Consider the following 26154-nt stretch of genomic DNA (forward strand, 5'->3'; position numbering starts at 1 on the left):
GAATTTTAAAGGCTAATAATACCGGAAGGATGTGGGGAAATGGCATATTATGGAAAGAGGAAAAGATAAGTATTTAGGAACAGGAGGGGACATGTTAGTAACATGCTGCTGAGATGGCAGCAGGAGAGGTTCTAGATGGTTCCACTGCCAGATTCATGACAGGCAGTGAGGGGATAAGAGAGAGCTAACTTACAGCTGGGGGGAGAGCCTCAGTCTGGAAGACCTGTTCCACTGTGTCCCAGCTGTCTGGCCCTGGACAAGCACTTACCCCCCTCCCTGTGTCGCCTCCCTCATCTCATAAAAAGGGGAGGTGCGGTGGCGGGGAGGGTGCACCAGGATGAATGAAATGTGGCAGGCCAAATGACTTGTGTAATTGAGAGGTGGTTAATCACTGTAGTTATTTTCACTTTCAAATCTCTAAACAATTCACCCAAATTAGTTTCAGAGCAATTATAAGGAAGACATATAAACTTGATACACCTATTAAACCAGATTTGAAAAAAAAACTCTTAGTTTTTTTACACAGCCAACTGCAACCAGTTTTTTTTAAAAAAAAACCTTAAATTGAAAGAAAAACAATAATATACTAAGAAAATGGATTGTGATTAAGAGATTATAAATACATTTATTGGTACTGTTTCTGAATTCTGAACACAAAGAACAGATACAAAGAAGTGAGAACCTAAAAGGAAACATCTTAAAAAATGCAAAATATGTACATATGTTTAATCAATTTTACTTATCTGTTTAGATTTACAACCAAATGTAAAGCTAATTCCACAGCTTCCATTCTGAATATACTTTGATTTCTAGTATTGTAGTGTTCTCCATTCTAAAATCCACTGTTTTTTCTATATTTACAGCAAGTAAGATTTATTTTATGTCTAACCTAAAAGCAAGACTCTGTGAGCTGATATCGAAGCAGCAAGGTAAATCAGGAATTTAAAACAGCTGTTTAAGAGAGGGTAAAGCCACCTCAGTCCTAGATGTAAAAATGCAAAAGAGAGAATTACAAGAAGCAAAAAGAATCACAGAAATACCAATTCTATTCTAAACTGTAAGTTCTAATTCTAGCAACAATTCGATAAGCAGTAGCTTAGATGTCTTTGTTCTAAAAGATATTACTATTCTTTCATTAGTTTTCTGACTATTTCCAATGAATAATTATCAAGTCTTAATACTCCTTTTCAATAACCTAAGAAGATGATTTATACATAACAGAATCATCAGCAAAAGAGGCCTTCAAACATATTGCTGAATGCTGCAATACAGTTTGGTGGCCAGATTTCAATTTAAATAACATAACCATTCATAAAGCACTTATGACACCCAGCACAATTGTGTTCAGCACTATTAACTCAGAAATACTCCGTCCGTCTTGCTACCAGACAATAACTGACATGGGTGAAACAGTGATGATCCTACAGGGACTCTGACAGGGTTGCACGTCAGAGAAATAACCATGAACTATGACACAATTGTGACAACACGGCAAGGGTGTAAAAGTGAACCTTTCACCATGATAACAGCATTATAAAACTACAGTGACAGTTACATAGCAGAATTATTTCTCCTGCCAACTAGTGAATAGAAAAAGCTTTCTGACTATATATTTAATGAACAGACCATCCTTGAAAAAAACACTAAGGGAAATTGAAAAGTGAACAAAATGAACTCTTCATTTCTTATAGATATTAATAAGTAAAGCAGTTTACAAAAAATTACTCTAAAACAAATAAATATAAGATCAAACCTATCATTTTTGAATAAAATATAGCTCACTTTCAAAAGTTCTACTTGGTTTGTGACTAGATTTGAAAGCGTTAAAATAAACCAAAGAGATTCCAACAATACTGATTTACTATGCAGGATTTGAAAAAAGCACTTCAAGTTTTAAACTGAATGTTTCATTCTCTTGTCTATTCTCAGAGACTGTAAATAAAAAAAGGCTCTTGCAAAAATAAACAAGAACAAAACAAAATCACCAATCAAAACCAATCATAAAAGAAAACCTAAAATTTCTTTTTGAACACTTCACTTTAGCTGGTCCTGTATGAGGGTAAGGTTTCTATAGTAAGGGTTTCCTTTATCTTCCTTTCTTTAGTCACTTCCATGTTTTTATCAAACAAGGCTATGTGTTGCTAAGAAGTCACGTGGAGTTAGAGGTAGCTTTGGGATGCGATATACTTGACTACGCTAAGTAGTTAGTTCAGATGAACACGTCATTCTAAAAGGATTACACTATATAAAACTGCAAAAAGAAAAACATGTACAGCCCTCACTGCCTTGCACGAAAACAAGCTTGAGAAACTGAGAAACACTGGAAGCCAGAACAGGCATGTGCCTCCTCTTCTATGAGCTCCTTTAATGCACCAGTTCAGGCTGGTTTTCCACGAAAGGCAGCACCCCACTCACATAGTAGGCAATGCCGAGAGACAGCAGAGCAATGACGAAGATCAAGAGCAAAACCCTCCAGAAGCCCAGGTCCTCTACAAACTCCTGCCACGTGGTTCGGAAGCTGGACAGGACCCCTTCGCCTTGCTGCAGGTTGGGGTTGAGGAGAGAATGGCTTTCCATGGCGCTGTGAAAAAAGCAAAGAGAAAGTAAGTGGGCATGAAACAACATACTTCACCAATTTTAAAAACATAAAACAACAGGAGCTGTATTTAGAAAAGAGCAACTTTACAACACAATCCTCACAAGAAGAGAACTGACATACGTATGCATATACACCCTCACACACTGTTCTGATTTGTGTACCTGGACAATCTGCCTCCAACTGTAATTGCTAAACCATAATAATTATGCTTCTTGGTTTTGTATCTGGAAGAGTCAAAGATAAAAGTGCTTTTCTAATAAAAAAAGTCCCAAGCAGGAATCTTGAAGTTAGTCAAATGAGTTGTTTCCATCAGATACTAAACCAAAACACATTTGGTTATTTTAAACTTAGAAGAATTCAAAACAAAAAGACTCATAATTTGAGAATTCTTGTTAAAAAAATAAGAGGGGCAAATCTGAAAAATCATTTAATACAGTATGTGAATCTTAAAGTTAAAAGGGGGTTATTTTTTAGTTTAGTAATATGATCAGTGAAAGAGTTCCTTCTTTTAACTGTAATTCTTTAATAATGGAGGCTAACTCCTCAGTCTAACTCCTCCATTTGAACAAGTCTACTCATTAGAAATTCTTTTTAATAGTTTCTTCCCAGTGGCTTTAGTTCTATCTTGTACAATAATACAGAATAAGTTTATTTCTCTTCTGCATAAAGGCTGAGCCTCAGTGAAATAAGCTAACACAAACACCATAAAACCACTGATTCTGGTTTTCAGAACTCTGTCCGGGAGAACTCTGACTGCTATCAGCAGAAAACAGTGTATCTGATTCAGTACCGGAAGGCCTGCACGGCGATGAATTCAAAGCTCAAAGGGATCAACACCCACGAGAGTGTCACACCACCAGGCCCAGTGGCAGGCTATCATTTAGATTAAAGCCACCGTGACCATAATCGCATGTGTCAACCACCTATCGCTTGGAAAAAGTCCGTCTACCCTTCCCTAAACACTTTCTCTTCAAATTCTTACACCTGTCTGGCTGCAGAACAAAACAAACAGCATAAAACAATGTCTTAGAGTCTGGTTCACAATGTAAAGTCAGCAGTTTTCTAAGACCTACAGCTTTAGTTTACTTCTTGACCCTGTTAACCAATGGTCCTTTACTAGTCAGCCTTTGCTAATATTAGAGGTCTTCACTTATTGTGAAAAGCTGACTTCCAAATGGGCCCGTTTGCTTCACAAAGTTTTCTTTTCATATTAAAAGATATTTATTTTCTGAACACAAGAAGACATTTTCAGTGAGAATCTACAACTATAGAAAAATTTAGGAAACTGAAGCACGTTCAAAACTAAGACCAGAACATTGGGAAGGTTTAAACACATAAAACCATAAATAAAGAAGGTCCAAGTTCACTCTGACATAAAATTTGATTATACCCAAGCTGACATGCTTTCATCCTCACAGACATTACATGTAAAATGAGAATGCACTTGAGCTCTCCAGGAGCTCACGACACTCTGCATTTCAGACTTTTCTACAGTGACTCTACTCAGTGAAGTGTTTGCTGCTGCCCACAGAGCACCCGGTTCCAACAGCATGACAGTGTGAGCGTGCATGTGTGGGTTTTTTTGCACGTTTGTCATCTACACTATCTTAGTTACCTTGTACCTACAAATTACACAGGAACTAAATTAAATTTAGGATTATGGGAGATTGGGAAAGTATTTTTCACTAATTTGATGTATATAGACCCTTTAAAGAATTATGCAACAACCCCATGAAAAATGCAACTAAACTACAGAACAACCAATATTCAGAACCGTCAGAAACTGAACTGAATGGAAGTCCTACAACTACAGAATTAAGAAGAAACCACGCTGAGACTGGTGGGAGGGGCGGGGACGTGGAGTGGGCTGGTCCCACACCCACTTGTGGTACGTAAAAATGGGAGGGATATCTCAGGCCCCCAGCCCAGATTTCCAGTGCAAGGAGGTTAAGACCCCATAAATTCTGGCTGTAAAAAACAGTGGGGATTGAGACTGGAAGACAGAAGCTACTGGAATCCCAGGCAGTCCTCTTAAAGGGCTCACACACAGATATATCAGGACTCTCTCCCCCTGAGCTTCAGTACCAGGGCAGCAGATTGAAAGGCATCAGAAACAAACAGGGAGGAACTGAATTGTCTGACATGAGGGCAAGACCTGGAAGGGCAACTTTCTCCCAGACATAAATACTAGACAAGGCCATTTTTCTTTTACTGAGCCCTCCCCCGCCAGAGTCACAGAGCCAGTAGGCAGGAACAATATCTGAGATTCTATCAACCTGGCTCACACTGCCCCACCTGCTGAGTTCCTGAGGCCCTGCCCCACCCAAGTTTCAGGCTCACCAAAGCTGTTTCCAGTGATTTTCCATATAAATGGCTTGTCTTGGCTCATGCTTCAGATTTTCCTAAATTCTCTCAAACAAGTGGTATCTGGCTTCAGCAAGCCCCATACCTCTAGCTAAGTGGCCCCAGGCCCAACACTAGCAGCAGCTGGCCTTGATTCACAGCTTGTCCTCTCCTGGGCACCTCCAAGCCCAGCACAAACAGCAGCCATCTGCAGATCACTTTGTAGATAATGACATGTGACCCCAGACAGAACAGGGGTGGGGGCTACCTTGGACATGACAACAACAATCAAGGCTCAATTATGAGAGGAGGGTGTACACGGCCCACACAGTGGGCACACCTTGAGTACCCAGCTTGGGTAATAAGGAAGGCTGTGCCCTGGACCCTGCAGTACACCTACTACATTAAGCCATTCTATCAAGCCTGGGAGATAGAGTAGCTCTACCTAACACATACAAACACAGGGAAACTGCCAAAATGAGACAAAGAAACATGGTCCAAATGAAAGAACAGGTCAAAAATTCCAGAAAAGAAGCTAAACAAAATGGAGATAAGCAATATATCAGATACATGGTTCAAAACACTGGTTATAAGGATGCTCAAGAAACTTAGTTGAGGACCTCAACAGTATAAAAAAGATCCAGTCAGAAACAAAGGATACACTAATTAAAATAAAGAGCAATCTACAGGGAATCAACAGTAAAGTGGATGACACTGAGAATCAAATCAATGATTTGGAACATAAGGAAGCAAAAAACAACCAATCAGTATAGCAAGAAGAAAAAAGAATCCAAAAAAAACAAGGATAGTGGAAGCAGCCTCTGGGACAACTTCAAGCATTCCAACATTCACATCATAGGGGAGCTGGCAGTAGAGAATGTAAGAAATTGAAAATCTATTTGAAAAAATAAGGAAAGAAAACTTCCATAACTTGGTGAAAGTAACAGATGTACAAGTCCAGGAAGCACAGAGTCCCAAACAAGATAGATGCAAGGAGGCCCACTCTAAGACACATCATAATTAAAATGTCAAAGCTTAACTACAAAGAGAGAATCTTAAAAACAAAGAGAAAAGCAGTTAGTTACCTAGAGGGGAGTTCCCATAAGACGTCAGCTGATTTCTCAAAAGAAACTTTGCAGGGTAGAAGGGATTGGCAAGAAATATTCCAAGTCATGAAAAGCAGGGAACTACAGCCAAGATTGCTCTACCCACCAAAGCTATCATTTAGAATTGAGGGGCAGATAAAAAGCTTCCAGACAAGACAAAAACTGAAGGAGTTCATCATCACCAAACCATTAATATAGGAAATGTTAAAGGGACTTTTTAAAGAAAAAGATGACGATCAAAACTATGAACAATAAAATGTCAAAAAATACGAATCTATGAACAATTGAATCTAAAAAGTAAATAAGAAAAACAGAGACAGAATCATGGAAATGGAGAGCATTTAGATGGTTGCCAGATGGGAGGTAGGTTTGGAGGAATGGGTGAAGAGGTGAGGGGATTAAGAAGTACAAATAGGTAGTTACAAAATAGCCATGGGGATGTAAAGTTCAGTGTAGGAAATGGAGTAGCCAAAGAACTTATACACATGACCCACAGACATGAACAATGATGGGGGGATTGCCTGAGGGAGTGAGGGGTACCGGCTGGGGCGGGGGGGGGGCAAAGGGGAAAAATTGGAACAACTGTAATAGCATAATCAATAAAACATACGTTTAAAAAATATATGAACCTAAAAAAATATACCAAGCAATGTCTCAAAAATAACTAATAAACGAAAGCACATTCTTGGATATTTCTCATGGTAAAAAAAAATAATGAGTAATTTACTACTATTGTTTAGAAAGATGAAAATGAATTTCAAGTTCTTTTGGAAGAACATAACCTGTGACAAATAACAGATAACAATGTTATTAAATTGCTTATGGCATTCGGACAGTAAAACTGGAGAGAAAGTAAGACAAGATTTAACACATACTCAATTCAGTGATGTGAAGGTGCACAGTGATGTGACCCAAAGTACACAGGCGAGAGAAACAGGCTTGCAAATGCATCTTTGACCTTCTGCTTATTTGATCTACTTCTAAGCTTTCAGTGATAACTCAGGGGAAGCAGGCACTGTTCTAGATGTAAAACTCTTTCATATCTTTGGACAGTAATAAATATTTGAAAGTATCTGAACAAAACACTCCTAAGCTCGAGAGTGGAATTAATGGTCCCCAAGGAACACCCCAGGCAGTGCATGAAGAGGAAGGAAAGCAATCATGGGCACAAAGGAACTGAAGTGTGAACGATGAAAAATAGAGAGGGTTTCATTTAGAATTCAAAGCAGCAATGACCCTGATGGTACAGGTGGTCTACAGGATGCTAAATCCGAATTTGATCAATCAGCTACTGGGTCAACAGCTGATGAGGACCTTGAAACATATTCCACTGGAAACTGTGGGGTGAGACTGTAAGAAGCTGATGGCCCCTACCCGGTGTACTTCGGACGGCTGAAACTCCGTGGCAGCCACGAAACTCCATGCTAGCACAACAAAGTCTGGCCTGCTGACTGTATCTGTTGAGCCAGAGGCCAGGAGTAAAAATGGTTTGTCACCTTTTCAGAGCTCTCTGAACGATGTTCTGAACTGCTTTTAGATGAGAAATGATGGGAGATTTATGACTCACTCAATCAGACTCTTAGCCTCACTTAGTTACAGGAGCCCAAATTTTATTTCGTTCCAACTCATGTAAAAGTCACTTTCCCCTGGCTGGCGTAGCTCAGTGGATTGAGCGTGGGCTGTGAACCAAAGTGTCGCAGGTTCGATTCCCAGTCAGGGTACATGCCTGGGTTGCAGGCTGTGACCCCCAGCAACCGCACATTGATGTTTCTCTCTTTCTCTCTCTCTCTCTCTCTCTCTCTCTCTCTCTACCTCCCTCCCTTCCCTCTCTAAAATAAATAAATAAATAAAATCTTTTTAAAAAGTCACTTTCACTTTCACATCATTGAACTGAGTATGTGTTAAATCTTGTCTTACTTTCTCTCCTCTGGTTTTACTTTTCCTCAGCAGTCCGCTTCCCTACCCTCAAAACTACCTTTTTGGTCTTTTCTAATACTGTCTGAACTCTCAGCATTAGTTATCTCTCCCTTCTTGAAATCCCATTCTTTTTGTGACCTGTGCTAAAATCCTCAGACTCCTGTCTCCTTCCCCCATAATCAGCTCTTAACCACCTCTCCTCCCTTGCACTGCCGAAGCAGCGAGTTTCCCTGCACAGAGCATTCTGTGCATGCGGGCACGTAGTACTTCCTGTTAATAGCTTCTCAATTGTAATCTGGAGCCATAGGGACCTACGTGAAGTTCAAAGAAAGTATCAAAGCTTTGTACTTGAAAGCAAATAAATATAAAGCTCACAAAGTTGTTATAAAAGATCCAGGGACTTAAAGTGACTTGCCCATTAAAAAATTGTATCTTAAGTACCTTTCACTCTCAGCTGTCTGCATGGTCTCCAGTTTTGAGTGGGTTCCTCTGTTAAATCCTTTTACTTCCTGTTCTTCCAAAGATTCCAGCAATCGGATGACATCTTTATTCACGCCTCTGCGCTTTGCCAGAACTAAGGGTGTAGCACCTTGATGATTGCTTTAAAAAGGTTATCAAAATAAAGAGGTCATTACAGTAATTGTATTACATCATTGTAATACAGTGAAGAAGGTATAAGACAGTGAAGAAGGTATAAGCCCAATTAAGTTAAAATTAAAATCCAGAGCAGAGCCAATAGTCAAGCTGAAACCTGAATTTTGAATTAACCTATGTTTTTCCTTCTAGGGAAAAAGGAAAAGGAATATATAGGCAAAAGAGTGCATAAATTAGAATAAATAAAAGAAAAAGAGGTCATCTTTCCAGAAATTAATTGGAAAGTCTAATTCTAGATTCATTTTTGTCATTTACATTTTATGGAAAGAATATTTATATATTTTTTAAAAGTCTAAGAATTTTTTTAAAATCTCAAATGCAACCAGATGAGCTACTGCGACTCGCCTAGCTACCTGACACTAACAATGGGACAGAGCCCAGCGGACATCGAGCCCAGCGGACATCGAGCCCTGCAGTCAGTCCCCACCGCGTGCTGTCCTGATGGGGACAGGAGCATTTGCCGTCTTATTCAGAGTCAGGGACAGTACAGGACCAATAAATTCGGACAACATGTAACTGCAGTTTAAAGGTCAAGCTCAGCTTTAACAGTGGCCTGACATCCTTCCCACTCAAGAGAAAAAGCACCTCTAAAATAAACAAAGAGAGCTACTTCTTGAAATTGTTCAGTGCAGAAAGGATTCCGAGCCCCACAGAGAATATGAAGCTAGCATGGAATATCGTATGACAGAAGGCAAGGAAGCTTGGGGATCTGGAGGAACAAGGTTCAAATTTTGGCTACGTGACCTTTGTTAAGTCATTTAACCCTTCTTGTCTCAACTATTTCATCTGTAGAATGAAGATAACAGCTACTGCAAGAACTATTTATTCTGAGGATTGAATGAGCTAACATAAGTAAACACAGTGCCCAACCCATAATAGATGTTCAACAAATTCTAATTCTCCTTTACTGTCTTCATAGGAGAGCTGGCACTGCTTTAGCATGAATCTAGAAGTCAGCCCCTGGTTCCCTTGCTCCCCCTACAAGATCCCACTGTTCTTAATGCCTTGCTAACCGCGTGGCTACAATTGATCAACGAGGAAACAAAATCAATAGACTCCAAGATTAGCCCACTGGTTGAGAGACTAATGGGAAGAAATGACTAGACTTCAAAAACCACAGAGAACTCACCAAATATCAATTTTGAGTCCATTGGAAACTAGGAATTGAATAGTATCCACATGACCGCAGAGATGAAGGGCTGTGTTCCCTTGGTAGTCTGTGGCCAGAAGGTCAGCACCGAACTTATGCAGCAGCTGGCAGATGTCCACGTTCCCGCGGGCCGCTGCAAGGTGAAGGCCCGTTCGGCCCCTGCTGTCGCGAATGTTTGGGTCAAAGCCACTTTCCAAAAGCCTCTTGGAATAGTTAAAGTCTCCGTCAATACAGGCTTGTAGCAAGGGCACATTGGTCTGGGAAGAATCATTTACAAAAACGTAGGACATGGTTCTGGTGTGGTAGATGCCTGCAATGAAACATGAGGAGAATGAGGTTTGGCGAAGGCAGACTAAATCAAGACAATAAAGTCATTTAGAAAAGCACCTTTTGCTATCCTTCCTGGCCCTTGGCCTCTGATAAAGCACCTCACCAAACAGAAACAACCACCACGTTATCAATTACATTTTATTTGCCACTATAACGTCTTAGTTCCTTCATATCTTCTGGGTCAAAATTGCAATTAAATTACTATAAAGCTTTATTTTGCTTTTCATCATATAAAAATACTGAGACATTTTTAGAGTTAAGCAAGCTGTAACTGCTTAGACTGAAGTTTAGTGCATTGTCAGGAAACATAAATACATGATCCTTAGACTTCAAAGAACTACCCACGCACATGCGCAGACGCTACTGCTGACACTCTTGTTTAAACCAAGTAATATATCTCCTTCATATATTTGCTTCTTACCGCATTTGGTATGTTCCATGTGGAAAATAGAGCTATCTGCTCAAAAGTTAACTAAATTAGCATCAAATACAGCAAAACAACACTCAACAAAGCCCCACTAAATGCTGTGTTTATAGCACAAATTTCTAATTTTAACATAAAAAGCTAAGGAAAGCAACGAACTTAATTTAAAAATTACAAATATCACAAAATCAATTCAGATTGCCCATCTTTTTTACAATACTGATCTTCTTCTGCTCTGTTCTACGGTTACCTAAATATCTGACTTTACCAAACTCCCACTGTCTGAAGATGGAGAGATGAGGAAAACCAGGTCTGTCTGGGAGTGGAGAGGCGGGGCAGAGGCAGCAACCCCAACTGTGTCCACGCCAATATTTCATCCACCTGAGTAACGCAGCCTCACCAGTCAGAGTGTCCACATCTCCCTCATCGACACCTCCCTGCCCCAGTGGTCTCTCTGTGTGTCGCCCTCTCTCTCTCTCTCTCTCTCTCTCTGAGCATCTTTTTCTGTGTGCCTCTCTCACTGTCTCTCTGTCTTCCCCCCTCTCTCACTGTCTTTGTCTTCCCCCCTCTCTCTCTGTCTCTCTCTTCCCCCACCTCTCTTGGTTCGTGTAAAAAAATAATCATGACAAATCTTTACTAAGAAACTGAAGAGAAAATAAACCAAAACAAGAAAACACAAAGGCAGAGACTGATGTGTTTATTATGGCGATGACTCCCACTCTAAGGTTACTTGAAGGTTAGCCAGAGATAAGCGTGGCTTGTAATCTATCAGCCTAAATCTTCCTTTCTGGGACTCTATGCAAGACCAAGCTCCTCCTGTGCCTGACCTCAGGGTGTGAGGAAAGCAAGGCTGTGGAGTTCGATGAGACTCTGGGCCCCTCCTCCTCTTAGCCTGGTTTCCCAGCAGAGCCGTGGTCCCTCCAGTCCTGGGCGCCCTTATACTAGAGCTCCGCTGCAGCCCGGGGCTCCGGGGGCAAAGGGGAACAGTAACAGGCACCGAAGGCCTGTGCTGAGCCAGGCATGGCACCAGGGCTTCTTAACTGAGTTTCCTTTAACCCTCCTAACAACTCCATGCTACGCCTTACTGTACCTGAATTCTAGTTATGAGTCACTGGAGGGGGGTAAGCCAAGAAAATGCCACGGTCTCATCATATTATTCTTTGAGAAAGGCTGCTTTGTTGGCAACATGAAGATGCGAGGTTGGAGGGGGTCAAGATCTGAGACAGAGCAATCAATCAGTATGTCACTGTGGAAACCCAGGCAAGAAATGCGGAGAGCCTGACCTCAGACAGTGGCAGAGAGACGGGGCACACTGCTCAGGGACATGGAAGGTAAAATCAGTGCAAATTAATGACCTGTTGCATATAAAGAGTGAGAAGGAGCTGTTAAGGGTAAGTCCAAACAAGGGAAAATCTGCCTATGATTAATTACAGAGGTCAAGGTAAAATACACTTCAGATTATAACACTATACAATACTTTATAAAGAAATTAACCCAGTGAGAAGAAATGACTCAATACAATTGTCAAGCTTTTTCCTTTGAGGGCACTCTCCCTGTTTTCTCCTACAGCACTCATCGGATTGGATCATTAAAAAAGACAAAGCTATCACAAACTTTTTAAAAATAAAATACAACATATGTGCTTTTCAAGAAGTAATGTGTTTTGGTTAAATTGTGTATGAATAGATTCTGAGAAACAATTTACTTGGTATTTTTGGTTAAAACACAGTAAGAATTCTTGTGGTTTGCAGACTGGGATTCTTTTGAATGTTGGCTCACGGGGAGAAAAAAAAAGCCCTTTTTTGGTCTATTTTTTAAGAAAGAAGAAGTGCACTGTACTTTGTGAGTTTCTTTGTGCTCTTGAGAAACTGCTAACCTTACTCCCAAATTTAATAAGCTCGATAACACTTTTCATTTCGATCACAGAACTGAATCTGTCTTAAAGCAAGGTCACAGCAGAAAATACTCACGTAAGCCTTAAGATTAGATCTTTTCTCGGTGGTCACCTGGCAGTTTCTCTGAATTCTTAAAAGGGTTCAACAGGATATCCAGACACGTAACGGCAAGGATCTGGAGTAAATAGAAAATTCGGTTACAATGAAGGTGTGGTGTGAAAAAGGACTCGCTGTTCCGGGAAACGCAGGCAAAACAGCGGGGCCTGCAGGCATCTCCGGAAAGATCTCAGTTTGTGAGGCCAGTGACTGACAGGTAAGAAGAGGGAAAAGGAAGAAAAAAGGGCTTAAAGAGTAGCTCTGTTGCCCACAAACAAGAAGGAATGGTCAGAAAGAGAAAAAGAATCAAAGGGCAGTTCATCAGCAGAGACAAAACTGAGCTCTGAAAGCTCATTCTAAGCCCCTGGGATTCAGAACGCACGTTTTTCTCGTGAGTGGGGGCTGGTCCTCCCCCTCAGGTTGTCCCCTCTTTCCTTCTCAGCATGAAAGGAAGGCTGGCTCGTACCTGTCTGCAACCTGTTCCACGCGGCTGCCCCCCTCCTCCCGGACGGCGGGGCTGCCCCCCTTCACGCTTCGGCTGGAACCCAGTCAGGTGTCCCCTCCGACGCTGAGAGGTTTCCAGAGCCCCATCTGTCCCACTGCGCTGTTCTCTTCAGGGGTCGTGTCAGAGGGGTCAGGGACCGGCAGTATGGCCCATAGAGAATCAGTATTAATTTGTTAAACAAACATGTACTGCGTGTCTACAATGTGCTAGTACCATGCTAAGTGGTGGGGTTATATGAGGGGGGACCCAAAAGAAAGGATTTTTTAATTTAAAAAAGTGTGTTTATTCTCACAAGTTTAAAGTTGAGTCACCTTCACAGGACTCTCCATTTGATGCAATATACCTGTCGAGACGTTTTTCCCACTGCTCAAAACAGTTTCTGAACTCTTCCATTTGGATGCCTTCTAGTGCTTCTGCCATATTTTGTTTCACCTCTTCTAGATGGGCAAAATGTTTCCCTTTGAGGACTTTTTTCATTGGGGAAACAAACAAACAAAAAAGTCGCTTGGGTAAGATCCAGTGAATAGGGAGGGTGGGGCAAAAGGGTCATGCTGGTTTGGGTCAAAAACTGCTGAACCCTCAGCGTGGGGTGGGCAGGTGTGCTCATAAATCACCCACCACGAAACGGGCAAACGCCTTGAGTCTTCAAAAAAAAATTAACTGAAGCTGAATGCACCCTCTCACAACAATGCCAGGTGGTACACTGATACAGATGGGTTCCTAGAACACTCACCTAGTGCGGGGAGCTTGTAGTACAAGGGGCCCACCCTCCAGAAAATAATTCTGGGGGTTTTGGGGGTCCCCCCTTGTAAAGTCTAAATCCCAAATTGACAGCTCTGGCTGAAATTCAGGTTAACCTTTCACTGGCCATTCACATTCACTGTTATCAAATCACTTTAAATAAGCTTATCCAGAGAAATAATTAATGGTACTTTACAAAGCTCCACTTACAACGTAAGTCAGGTTGTTTCACAAGGGCTCTCAGTGCCGAGTCGGAAGTGAAGGCCAGGACTGACAAGCTACATGCGAGGACCATTCCCACAAGTGTGTCAACCAGTGACTTGATGACTGATAATATACCAAACACCCACCCTGCTCAACTCTACTCGTTTTCTGCAATTCTATAACACCAGCTTAGCCAAACTTCGTATCACAGAGCCACTTAATCAATTTCTTTAAACAAGTATTCTGATTCACCTAAAGCTTAGTGTTTTCCTTTCTTGTCCCGAGTCCTGGAGCTGGGTCTCCGTGACTAAAGCCTCTCTCTAACATACACTCTGGCTTTCATTGTCAATGTTAAAATAGTGGAGGGGGTTACTCTGAAGACAGCAGAGTTCACATTACGAAAGGGACAAGCTTTGCTTGCTCACATAGCTACATCACCCCCCAAGTAATTTTAATTTCCCCTAAGTCCACAGAAAGACATTACTTCTGCCATAACATTTTGATATGACTGGGCCCCGTAAGAAAATAAACTTGATCAAATTACAGATTTATGTGATTTCAAACAATATTATACAAATGCATTCAATCTGATTCCAAGAAACTTGCCAAGACAATGTCTAAGACCCAGATTAGATCTGGATCACTAGAAATCTGTTCATAGCTTCCTTAAGAAGTTATGGAAGTGAATAAAAATCAGGACACAAAGTAACTGTTGTCTAAGAGATCAAGAGGACTACAGATTTTTTAAATCAAGCTTTTTGAGACAATCAGAGATTCACATGCAGTTGTAACAACAGAAGTCCTGTGTACCTTTTACCTCGTTTCCCTGATGGTAACATCTTGCAAAACCATGGTACAAGACCACAACCCAGATGCTGACATTAATACAGTCAAGATACGGAGCATTTCTATGACCATGAGACCTCTCACATTGCCCGTTTACAGCCGCGCCCACTTCCCTCCCTCCCCTCCTCTTCACCCCGGAAACCACGGCTCTGTCTTCCATTGCTGGAACACTGTCATTTCTAACACACAAACGGAACCACACAGCATGGAACTTTTGGGGATTGCTTTTTATTTTTTCACTCAATATAATTCTCTTGAGATTGATCCAGGCTGTTTATATCAATAGTCTGTTTCTTTTTCATTGCTAAGTAGTATTCCGTGATAAAGAGGTACCACAGTTCGCTGAACTGTTCGCCTACTGAAGGACGTCTGGCTGTCTCCAGTTTCCATTACTATGACAAAGCTTCTAAACATTCAGGTACATATTTTTATGTGAACGTAAGTCTTCGTTTCTCTGGGACAACCACCCACGAGCAACTGCTGTGTTGTATGGTGGCCTAAAGATTTTGACAAAGATACTGTTGAGTTGGAAGGTGCCCACCCTCCCCATACAAAAAAAGGGAAAAATGTAAGATCTTCTTTGGAGTCATTTGTCTGCATGCCTGGAGGAACCAGGAGAGTGAGAGGCTATGGAAAAGCTCGTAGGCCCAAGCACGTACAAGGGCTCAGGTAGATGCCCTGGCATTCGCTGAAGGCGGGGGAGTAGTAAAAACCACTCCACAAGGAGAGTTAGACGCACTAACGTGTGAGTGTGGACAGGGAACTCGTATCTTTCAAGATTCACAGAGGGGGGTCTGTTCCCCGGTGAGTGATGCGAAAGCCACGCAGACTGACGGCTGCTTTCAGCGGTGGGGAGAGCAGGAGGGAGAGAGACGTGGTCCGGTCTGACTCTCCTGAGACGGCTCCTTCCAGGGGTGCACAGCACGCTCCAGAGGCGGTTTGTTCTACGGCCCGAGGCTGTAAAAAGAGTGGCTCCTCCATCCAGAACGTATCTGGAGCTGGAGAGCCTGAATCTGAAACCCACGTCAGCTACTTACTGTATGACTTAAGCACCCCAAAATAACAATCACTGCCCTCCCAAGACCGGATGCCACTCTAGGGACCAGTCAGTCCTCTGCTGTACTGAAGACAGCTGGCAGGGAGCACTGATCTGCTGGTAACTCAGCAGCTCCTGACAGTGAGTGACCTCTAGTGGGGAGAAACGACCTCCAGGAAAGAAGAGGAGAACTGGTTGCTGGCAGAGGGAAAACGGCCAGCAACAGTGGAGAGTAGGAATCAGCAAGCCCCAGAAAGCCCTTGGCTTGTGGCTTGTTTGTTAGGGCCTGGTTCCTAAGGGACAGTGCCTGCTGACTGTTCCAAAGGCCGACCCCCTGGGACTGTGAAAGGCGGGGCTTCAGTGGGCAGGCCTCAGAAGGCTGGTGCGGCCCGTGTCTAAACCCCTGGCCCTGCACTCGCACTTGGTGGCACTGCCTGAGAAGCTTCATGAGGACAGCCGGGGCAGTCACCCAAAACTCAGTTACAAGAGATCCTAACACTAAATAGTCCAACGCTGAAATGTCTCAATCCAAATAACAAAATACGGAGATTTTGGTGTAAGCTTGTGAGTCACTGACTTGATGAAAAGTTCTTGTTAATATTCTTTTTCTTTTATATTTTTCTCTTATGTCAATCTGCTTAACTTTTAGTATTCTTGATGGTTAAGAACTAATGGAAAAAACATGTCCTATTTCATCATATGTGTATTATAACTTTCAACTGGTCTTCTACACCCAGTATCACCAACTGGATATAATGTATCGATTCACTTTTCATTTTGAAAAGTCACTGGGAAAAGCACATTCCTGGGACAAATGGACGGACTACACTATGCCTACATAGCAACTTTAATCAGAGATCAGAACACCAGACACGTCAGCAAAATGCAAGGAGCACACGGCATACCTGAAGTGTGACATTATCACATCTGTCTCCTATATTTTCTAACGACAAAACAAAGTACCGACCTGAGAATGGTATACAGTATGTGAAACCTCCAAGTCAGGATTCTCTATACCTCACTTGGTCAATTTGTATCCCTTTAAAAGGGTACATTTATTTTAATATATAAAATACCTTCAAAGAACCATGAAATAAGAACTTCCAATGAAGTCATTAAATCCTAACTGCGAGCACTTTAAAATTACGGTTCTCAAAACCCAGGCACTGTGCAGATCCACAGATATCAGGCAAGGAAAAAGCCCCCATTTGTAAGAAATCTAGCTCTGAACAAATAAGAATCTGAACCATTTAAATTCTTCCCCAAACAGTAATAATGTATTTCTTCAGTCTGCTTATCTTCAGTGGTATGTTTCTCTAAAAGAGGGTCTTCATTTCCAAGGCTCAGAGAAGTTCCTGAGTCTCAGGCCACGGCGTTCAGTGGCGGAGTGCCCTTCGAATTTAGTCTCTATTTCCTATACGCCATGGGCCTCTATACAGTCAGCAAGATAATTCAGGAGAAAATGGCTCATACAAAGCTTTTCTGCTTGTTCAAAACTGTCTGCAGAACTCCCTGCCCAACCATGTCTCCAGAGGGCAAGAAGGGGTCTGACCTATGTGTCTGCCCTGTGCAAGGACACGGTGCCAGGGCAGCGTTTGTGAAAAGCCAGACGTAGGAAAATCCAGTAATTCTTTGCTGAATGTACACTCGATTAAGTTCACTGTAGCAGGATTTTAAAGTAACATCTTTTCTCATGGCTAGTTCTACAGTTCATTGTAAATTTAAGAAAATAAATATGAACAGAGACAAAAATTAAAGTTACCTATAATCTTAGCAACTAGAAATGACTATTTGAAATGACTGCTATTAATATTTTGGTGCTATAGTCTCTAGCATTTCTTCTCTGTATGAATATGTATATTTAACTCATATGATGCATATTAATGTTAACCTGTTCCACTTACTATATTGTGAACATCCTTCCATGTTACCGTCTTCTATTACAATTTGTAATGGTTGTATTCTATTGTCAGTATGTACACCACAACTTTCTTATTAAGTTCCTTAGAGCATTAAAACAAAATTTACCCTATATTTTTTCTATTACAGAGTTTTGAATTCATTGACATTTTAAGACAATCAAAATATAGTCTAAGCAAATTTTTAAATAATATTTTTGGTCAAAATTTGAGTGTCATCATAGGTTCTCAGACAATGCCTTTAGAAGATGTGACACAGACGGCCTGACTGCAATGTAGGGCCGTGGAACCAGCCTCACTTCTTCCTGGGCAAACCCTCTCACTGTGACGGCAATCTTACTGCAATGCTTGCTTTGCTCACTACGACACTTCCAAGATTACAGTGGTTTACAGTTCATCCTAAACTACAGTTCATCTTACACTAAGCTGGATGTAGGGTCTTCATCTACTTCCTAGGAGGTCGTCTTAGGAGGCCCTGGGAAATAAATTCTCATAGATCATTTGGCTAGGATTCCAATTTTTAACCTTGGAGTTGCCTACCCAAAATAAAGACAAAATATGTGAATATTACTTGAATTCTGAATGTAGGAAAAAGGCAGGCCTCTTTCTGAAAGCACGGTACTAAAAAATTTTAAAAGGAATTGGGAAGAGTATCCTTTCAGTACACTCCAGTACCATGAAGAACATTTGAAGAAGGAAGTTGATAGGTAGAACCTTCTGAATTTTACTTCCAAGGCTCAAAAATAATGACCAGATGTTCAATGAGAGTAATTTTTAGATAGATCTGGATCCAGCATTGGCAGATACATTTTTACCTTATTTCTAAATTTGTGGAGAACTCACAGTTTGTCTTAATGTCCAACAGTTTAGTCTATTTTGACTGGGTCTAAAATTCTTAACTTTGGGATTTCTTCAACGCCAGCTTTATTAGTGTGGAAAAGGTGAGGTTAACGTGAAACGTGTGAATTACGGAATGCTCCTTTAAGGGAGGCCAACTCATTATGTTTAAGTTTATGTGATAATTAAAAGTATGTTAGTCATGTATTACTTAGTAGGGGTTCTTAGGAATCAAAATTTCATGAAAAGAGAAAAAGGACTTGTTTGTATATTTGTTATTACTGTGCAAACAACTGCTTAGCAACATCTGAATACATAATATTTAACATCAATTAAGTTATTATGCTCCCGGCACTATTTTAAATGTTTTTCCTGTAATCACTGGTTTAATCCTCATAAAAACTCTGTATGGTAAGTACTATCATTATCCTCACTTTATGTGTGAAAAAAATAAAGTCACTAAGTTTGTTTTTATATGATTTTTCTTAATATAATAAATCAGTTTACCAAATCTTCCCATCAAAGACTGCAGAAAGGGAAACATTAGTTCTAGTATATACTACTCTGAATTAACTCCTTACAATCATTTTATTAAAAATAAACTTCTTGCCCTGGCCGGCGTAGCTCAGTGGACTGAGTGCGGGCTGCAAACCAAAGTGTTGCAGGTTCGATTCCCAGTCAGGGTACATGCCTGGGTTGCAGGCCATGACCCCCAGCAACCTCACATTGATGTTTCTCTCTCTCTCTCTTTCTCTCTCATTGATGTTTCTCTCTCTCTGTCTATCTCCCTCCCTTCCCTCTCTAAAAATAAAATAAATAAAAAATCTTAAAAAATAAACTTCTTTTTAAACCATGGAAAAACCATAAATCCCTGGGAGTGCTTGTTACTCTACGGGAAACATCAGTTCAGCTCATATATTTTGAATTAGCTTTTTGTGGTCATCTCACACACAGTTTTTTAAAGTGTGAGAAAACAACAATAAAATATTTGGAAAGGTTTTCTATGTTATAGGAAGTGACTAAACTCCCGGACTCATTATTCTCAAGTACGTCTTAGTCATTGGACTAGTGAGGAAACACCTGCCTAAAATTGTCTGTCTCCAAGAAAAGGGGACCCTAGTGCACTGCTGGTGGGACTACAGACTGGTACAACCACTGTGGAAAACTGTATGGAACTTCCTCCGAAAACTAAAAATGGATCTGCCTTTTGACTCAGCAATTCCACTGCTAGGATTATATCCTAAGAACCCTGAAACACCAATCCAAAAGAACCTATGTACCCCAATGTTCATAGCAGCACAATTTACAATAGCCAAGTGCTAGAAGCAACCTAGGTGCCCATCAGTAAACGAATAGATCAAAAAATTATGGTGCATTTACACAATGTAATTCTATGCAGCAGAAAGTAAGAAGGAGCTCCTACCCTTTGCAACAGCATGGATGGAACTAGAAAGCATTATACTAAGCAAAACAAGCCAGGCAGTGAAAGACAAATACCATATGATCTCACCTTTAACAGGAACTTAATCAACAAAACAAACAAACAAGCAAAATATAACCAAAGACACTGAAATAGAGAACAGGCTGACAGTGACCAGAGGGGAGAGGAGAGGGAATTTCACAGGAAAAGGGGAAGGGTTTGCAGGAACAAATATAAAGGACACATGGACAAAAATAAGAGGCGGGGGTGGAAACAGGAGGGAGGTGGGGAGGGCTGGGGGATGGGCTGGGATGGAAGTAAAAGGCAGAAAACTGTACTTGAACAACAATTTAAAAAAGTTTTTTTTCTGTCTCCATCAGGAAATCAAAAACACCAAAAAAGGATTTCCGATATGTATTTCTCTTATAATAGTTATATTAGTTTATTATTTGTTTGCGTTATTAAAATTTAGTTACAATCCAAGTTTTATAAAGATATTAGCTTAAAATAAGTCAAAATTAACTGTTCACAAAGGGAATGTTGGTAATCTTGGATATTTTATGTAACTCTAATACCTTTTGGTATTTTCCACAATCTTTACTGTATAATTTTACCATGTTTAAAATTCTGAGCAGGGGACTTCTTCCCACTGGAACTTGTAATTCTATAATAAAGACATTAAATAAGCACTGAAAGGTCAAGCTAAAGTTTTCCATGCACATATAGTACTCCTGTAAAAAGTTATTCGATTTTTTAAAAAATTTTCTAGCTACAGCAGCACTTTATATGGCCCAATAGTGCCACCTTGTGGCCTACCTGGGCTTCAAGTGCACCTTGAGCATCCAGTACAGGTAGGTATAAAGCAAGAGCGCCACCAAAGTCTCTCTTTAAATTCAGTTACTTATGATAATTCCCACTCATTCTGATTCTGTGAAAAGTCAGAGTTAGGATGAAGTTCAACCTTCCTTTAAAAAATGTTCTCCAAGCAATTAAGTAGCATGAATATGATTCTAGGCCTATTCCAAAATCTAACCTTATTGAACCCTCCTTAGCAGATTTCATTTACACAGAATTAAAGTGCTACAAGAATGGCCTTCTTGTGTATTCATTTATTCAGTGTTTCTTAAAAATATAGAAACTACAACTTTTGTAAATTATTCCTATTTTGTAAATAGTCCACAAAATTTAAACCAGACTTCACCTGAAGTAGTTTGAAGGCACAAGATTGTGCTTCGGAGAAACTTAAGATGTTTCTGTGAAACTCAGGAGCTGGAATGGTCATCTTGGATTGCCTCACCCGGTCTCCTTACTTTATGGATAAGGATACTGAGCCTTGGAGAGGCTGTAACTTATATGTTACTATACACACTACTCCTCACCTGCAAGGTTGTAGCCATATTCATGATTCATGGTAGAAAAATAAGTTACAGCACCAATGTAACAGTTTATTGTTCATAGTTCTATTATAATTTGTCACTTTCCACACCCTAAACTATGTGTTAGATTGGGTGTCAGCACATACAGCCTTTTAAAATAGCACATTTACATCCAGTCACAAAAGAACCACTACATGGGGCGTTAGAAATTTCCTCTTTCTCCCCACTGAAAATAAGAATTAAGGATGAGACCCCTGGTAGGAAGCGAGTAAAGAGTCTAAGAGAGCTGAGGAGTGTCTGGGGCTTTAAAGAGGGCCTGCGGTCTTTTCCCGCTCTCGCTCCTTTAGACTGGGGTAACCTATTGGGGAGGCATCTCTGACGCCCAGGAATAACAAAATAGGCGTTAGTTACATGCTTAGAAATGGCTCTAGATTCAAGAAAGACACGTGAGGATTTTTTCCCCCTAGGTTTTACAGCCCAGCTTAAGAGGATAAAAATAACTAGAAGATTTCAGGCAGAAGTTGTATTTCTGGGCTGGAGCTTTCCTCATGCTGCCACTCAGGAGCCTGACATGTGGGGCAAGAAGTGGGGAATGCCGATATTCTAGAGCAGAGCTGAGTCAGCAATCCTGGTGGCTTCTTAAGGACAATAACTCTGATGGGAGGGGCCATGAATTACAAGAACCCTCCTTCTGACCGAGACCGGCACCCACACAGCCTCTCCTATGAACATGGCAGATCTGCAACCTGGCTTGGTTCACATCAGGTACTCAAGAGTTTGAGCAGATCTTCTAGGCATGGGAATAAGGGCTGGCAAATTCCTAATGAAACTATTTTTACTGACCTACCAGGTCACTGTGACCAACACAGAAAAGAGTGGTTAGTGACTAAGGATCTCAAGTTTTAACAGCCACATAGCTCTCCCAGATTTGCTGTTTTCCAGGAAACAGCTTCTCAAGGTTTTGGGTTTCTCTTAACATAGTCAAAATTGCTTGCTAATTTTAGCAAATGCAAACCTCGTTTTCTTTCTGCTCCTTATTTTTCAATCTCTCAAAACTATTTAATGCAGCCATGTGCCACTTACGATGGGGCTGTGTTCTGAGAAACGCATCATTAGGCACCATTGCATCAATGCATCATTGTGCAAATATCCCAGAGCACACTTACACAAACCTAGGTGGTACAGCCCATTACACACCCAGGTTGTATGGTACAGTCGATTGTTCCTAGGTTACAAGCCGGTATGGCACATACAACATGAGATTAAATAAAAAACGAGAGAAAATGAAATCAAGAGACATGATAAACACCAGATGTATGAGGCCACTGCCAGCGTAACTGTTTTATAGCAAACTTTTATAGGTATAGTAATACTGTAAAATAACAATAAAAAGTATAGTAAATACATAAACGAGTAACAGTCCTTCATTATCAACTATTATGTACTGCATGTAACTGCATGTGCTGCACTTCGGTGTGACTGGCAGTGCGGCAGGATTACGCCTGCATCACCGCAAACACACTGACAATGCACTGCACTCTGATGCTGTGACAGCCGGCTATGGCGGCACTAGGCAACCGAGGGATTTTTCAGGGCGACCATAATGTTATGTAACCACCGTCATACATGAGGTCTGTCATTGATCAAAATGTTGCTATGCGGTGCCTGCCTGTATTTTGTCATTTGTTCTATGACAAACACCAAGGAAATTTGGAATAATATGGTAAATGTCTAAATCTAAAACATTTTTTTTTCTAGATGACCTGTCAATAGGGGTATGATGTATTATAAAACTGTTAGAAAGAATGGGGATTTTTTTTAAGTTTGAATAATTGTGACTCTGAACTTTTGTTCTTGTACTCAAGAAAACCATACTCAGGCAAAAATAATTATGATAGAAAAGCTTCTCTTTAAAGTGCTATCAAGCCCTGGCCTGTTAGCTCAGTTGGTTGGAGAATCGTCCCACTCTGCCAAGGTCCCACTATGCCAAGGTTGCGGGTTTGATCTCCAGTCAGGGCACATACGAGTACAAGAAGCAGCCGATGAATGCATGAGTAAGTGGAACCACAAATTGGTGTTCTGTTCTCTCTCTCTCCTCCTTCCTCTCTCTCTCTCTCAAATCGATAAGTAAAATAAAATAAAATAAAATGCTACCAAAAGATAATGACTTCACTGTCTTCAAACAATAGATAGGAGAATAAATTTCTTATATTTGGATATATGAAACAAATTACACTATCGAAATTCACAAGCTTTGGATTTGGGAAAATGATCTAGGATTATGAAATGTTTAGCATCTTATAAACAGCAGAAAAAGTATAGGAACAGAGACAAAAGCAAATTAAAATTGACCAATGATATTTTAACACATCATCCTCAGTGATACTAATGCAAATACATCTAAAATACTTTTACCAAACACACTGCTTTTTCATACCACTTCCTTCCAGTCTTCTCTGGCCCAAATTATAGCTCTTTATTACATACTATTGGATGGTTTCATGTATGTAACTTATCACTTAAAGAAAGATTAACCCAAGAGTTCCTCAAACTTCTCCCTGTCAAATACCTGTACTTCCACTCGCCTCCAGTCCCCTCACTTGGATTTTGTCCTCTGGGGCGTGTCTCCGCCACCCAGTCTTAACCCACAACTCCCCGTGCTGACAGCCACCTCGGATCCTCCACCTGTTCCATGCCCTCACACCTTGTGAAATGTCTGCTATTTCCATCTCATGACCTCTCCTTGAGCCCCCTTTTGGCTACAGCAAGCAGAAAGAAACCTGTCCGCACAACTTTCCCTAACTTTCTCCAGCCAGCCTTCTGGTTCCTTCCAATGCTCTTAAGGCAGATCACTCCCCGTTCCACATCCATCAAGGAAGAAGACGCCTTCCCAACCCAGAGGACCAGGACACATAAAAGCTAGGACAATGAGCGTAAGTATACACCATCAGAGAGGAAGGCCTGAGGGGACTAAGGTTTGGAGGAAAGAATAAAAACTTCTAGAAGGAAATGAGAATTAGATCAAATCTCAGTGTCAGGTTTCTGCCAACCCAAAGACACCACTCTCCCCCCAATCTAGTTAAGGTTGCAGCTAGGAAAGACAACCAGATGGATGAGCATAAGCTATACATAGTGAAGGCAGACTTAAAGACTTGAACCAAGAGATCTGTGCTCTGTGAGTTTACCAGGAACTAGTCTTTGAGGACTTAATACCAAAGATTTGTATCTCAGCTCCTGACTCCGCCACTTTTTAGGGTACAATCTCGAGAAGGCATCCTCTAGGTGTCTCAGTCTCCTCATTTGAAAAACCGGGATAATAATATCAGCCCTATCTACTTCAAAGTGTTTTTATACAGAAGAACTTTGAAAATGATAATGCAATAAACAAATATAATATGCTAGATTTTTTTTTTTGCTTAGTTTCTGAGTAAAAATATCTCTTAAAAAAGTTCAGCCTGAATTAAGGGTAAAGGATTTCCACATCGATGATAAGGGTACATCACTGAACATCAGTAAAATGACTTCAGCCCTCAGGGGGTCAGGGGCAATCATGAGAGGAACTCTTAAGAGTTTGGGGCTCCGCAAGGGCAAGGCAAGCAAGCAGGGAACTCCCAAGAGGTAGTAATATATAGTAATACTATGTAATATTACTATATATTTCAGTACTATATACGTTAGCACATGAGTACACAGGGCAGTTCTATAAGCAGTCCCATCTGTGTGTCTTGCCTTCACCTTGACATCACATCTAAAGCCCAATGCCCCACACACTCACCACAACAAAGACAGTGCTCCAAGTCTCTGACAACGGTACTAATAGGTCTCTAGCAGCCCAGGCTTCTAGTCATCATCCTCGATGCCTTTTTCTCTCCTGATTCCAAATCAGACACAAAGTTCTGTTAACTCTTCACTCTTCGCAGTCTCCCAAATTCTGTTTGCTTTGTACTCTCACTGCCTCTACTCTTAATTCTGGCTCTGACACACAACCACATACATGAACTTTTCCACTGTCTTTCTAATTGGTCTCTCAGTCTCATTCTCACCAGTTACCTCCATTCCGTGCTTGTGGAACATCAAGTTCAAGCTAAGAAACATTTTTAGTAGCTCCAAAGGTCCGAGGATGACTCCTTCCTGAGCCTACTATAATAAACTCCTAACCATTTTCCATTCCACTTTTACCCCTGTACAATTAATTTCTCCACACAGAAAAAAAAATCATTCAAAAACATAAATCACATTTCATTCCCTTGACTTAAATAAGTAAATGGCAACCCAATGCATGTAAAAATAACATTCAAAATCCTTGCCATAGTCTATAAAACCCAAATGACGTTGCTCCTGCCTATGCAATCCCATCTTTAACCATCTGTGCTTCCTGTTCTCTATACTCTAGCCCCACACGCCTCCTTCAAGTTCCCTTTAGCTCTGCCCTGCCTCAGGGTCATCACGCTTACTCTTCCTTCCCCTGCAATGTATTTCCTGGCTAGATCTTGACTCAACCGGCTCATTCCCAGCACTCAGGTCTCAGCTCAAATGTATGTATCCCCACAAGTTACTTCTCACGTCGTCCTGTTTACTTACCCCATCTAGAATTTTCTTGTTTACTGTATACCCCCCTGTTTGAATGTTGCTCTCTGAGGAGAGGATCTTGTTTGTCTTGTTCAACAAAACCCACCGTGTCTAGTAGCATCTATTGCATACTAAGTGCTCAATCTATACTTTTTACTTTTTAGTTAAATGAATGCATGGTCCAAAT

At 40.9% G+C, this 26154-nt stretch overlaps 1 protein-coding gene across 5 annotated transcripts in view; it reads right to left on the reverse strand.

Annotated features, from left to right (window-relative positions):
• Positions 1 to 595: 595 nt before the first annotated feature.
• The window catches only part of ANKRD46 (ankyrin repeat domain 46), a 28973-nt gene continuing 3414 nt past the window's right edge, over positions 596 to 26154 (reverse strand). For 2 of the 5 annotated variants that reach the window (XM_045861473.1, XM_045861476.1), the window contains exons 2-5: positions 12494 to 12593; positions 9749 to 10079; positions 8407 to 8565; positions 596 to 2581 (exon numbers count right to left, since the gene is read on the reverse strand). In XM_045861473.1, coding sequence (XP_045717429.1) covers positions 2365 to 2581; positions 8407 to 8565; positions 9749 to 10059 — 687 coding nt within the window. In that variant the 5' untranslated portion in view covers positions 10060 to 10079; positions 12494 to 12593 and the 3' untranslated portion in view covers positions 596 to 2364. Of the gene's footprint in view, positions 2582 to 8406; positions 8566 to 9748; positions 10080 to 12493; positions 12594 to 12896; positions 12942 to 12980; positions 13005 to 25173; positions 25270 to 26154 lie in introns of those variants that run through there. The other 3 variants (XM_045861474.1, XM_045861477.1, XM_045861475.1) reach the window with 3 other exon arrangements.

This window comes from Phyllostomus hastatus, unplaced genomic scaffold (assembly GCF_019186645.2).
Source record: "Phyllostomus hastatus isolate PE091 unplaced genomic scaffold, TTU_PhHast_1.1 phas_scaffold_21, whole genome shotgun sequence".
NCBI lineage: Eukaryota > Metazoa > Chordata > Mammalia > Chiroptera > Phyllostomidae > Phyllostomus > Phyllostomus hastatus.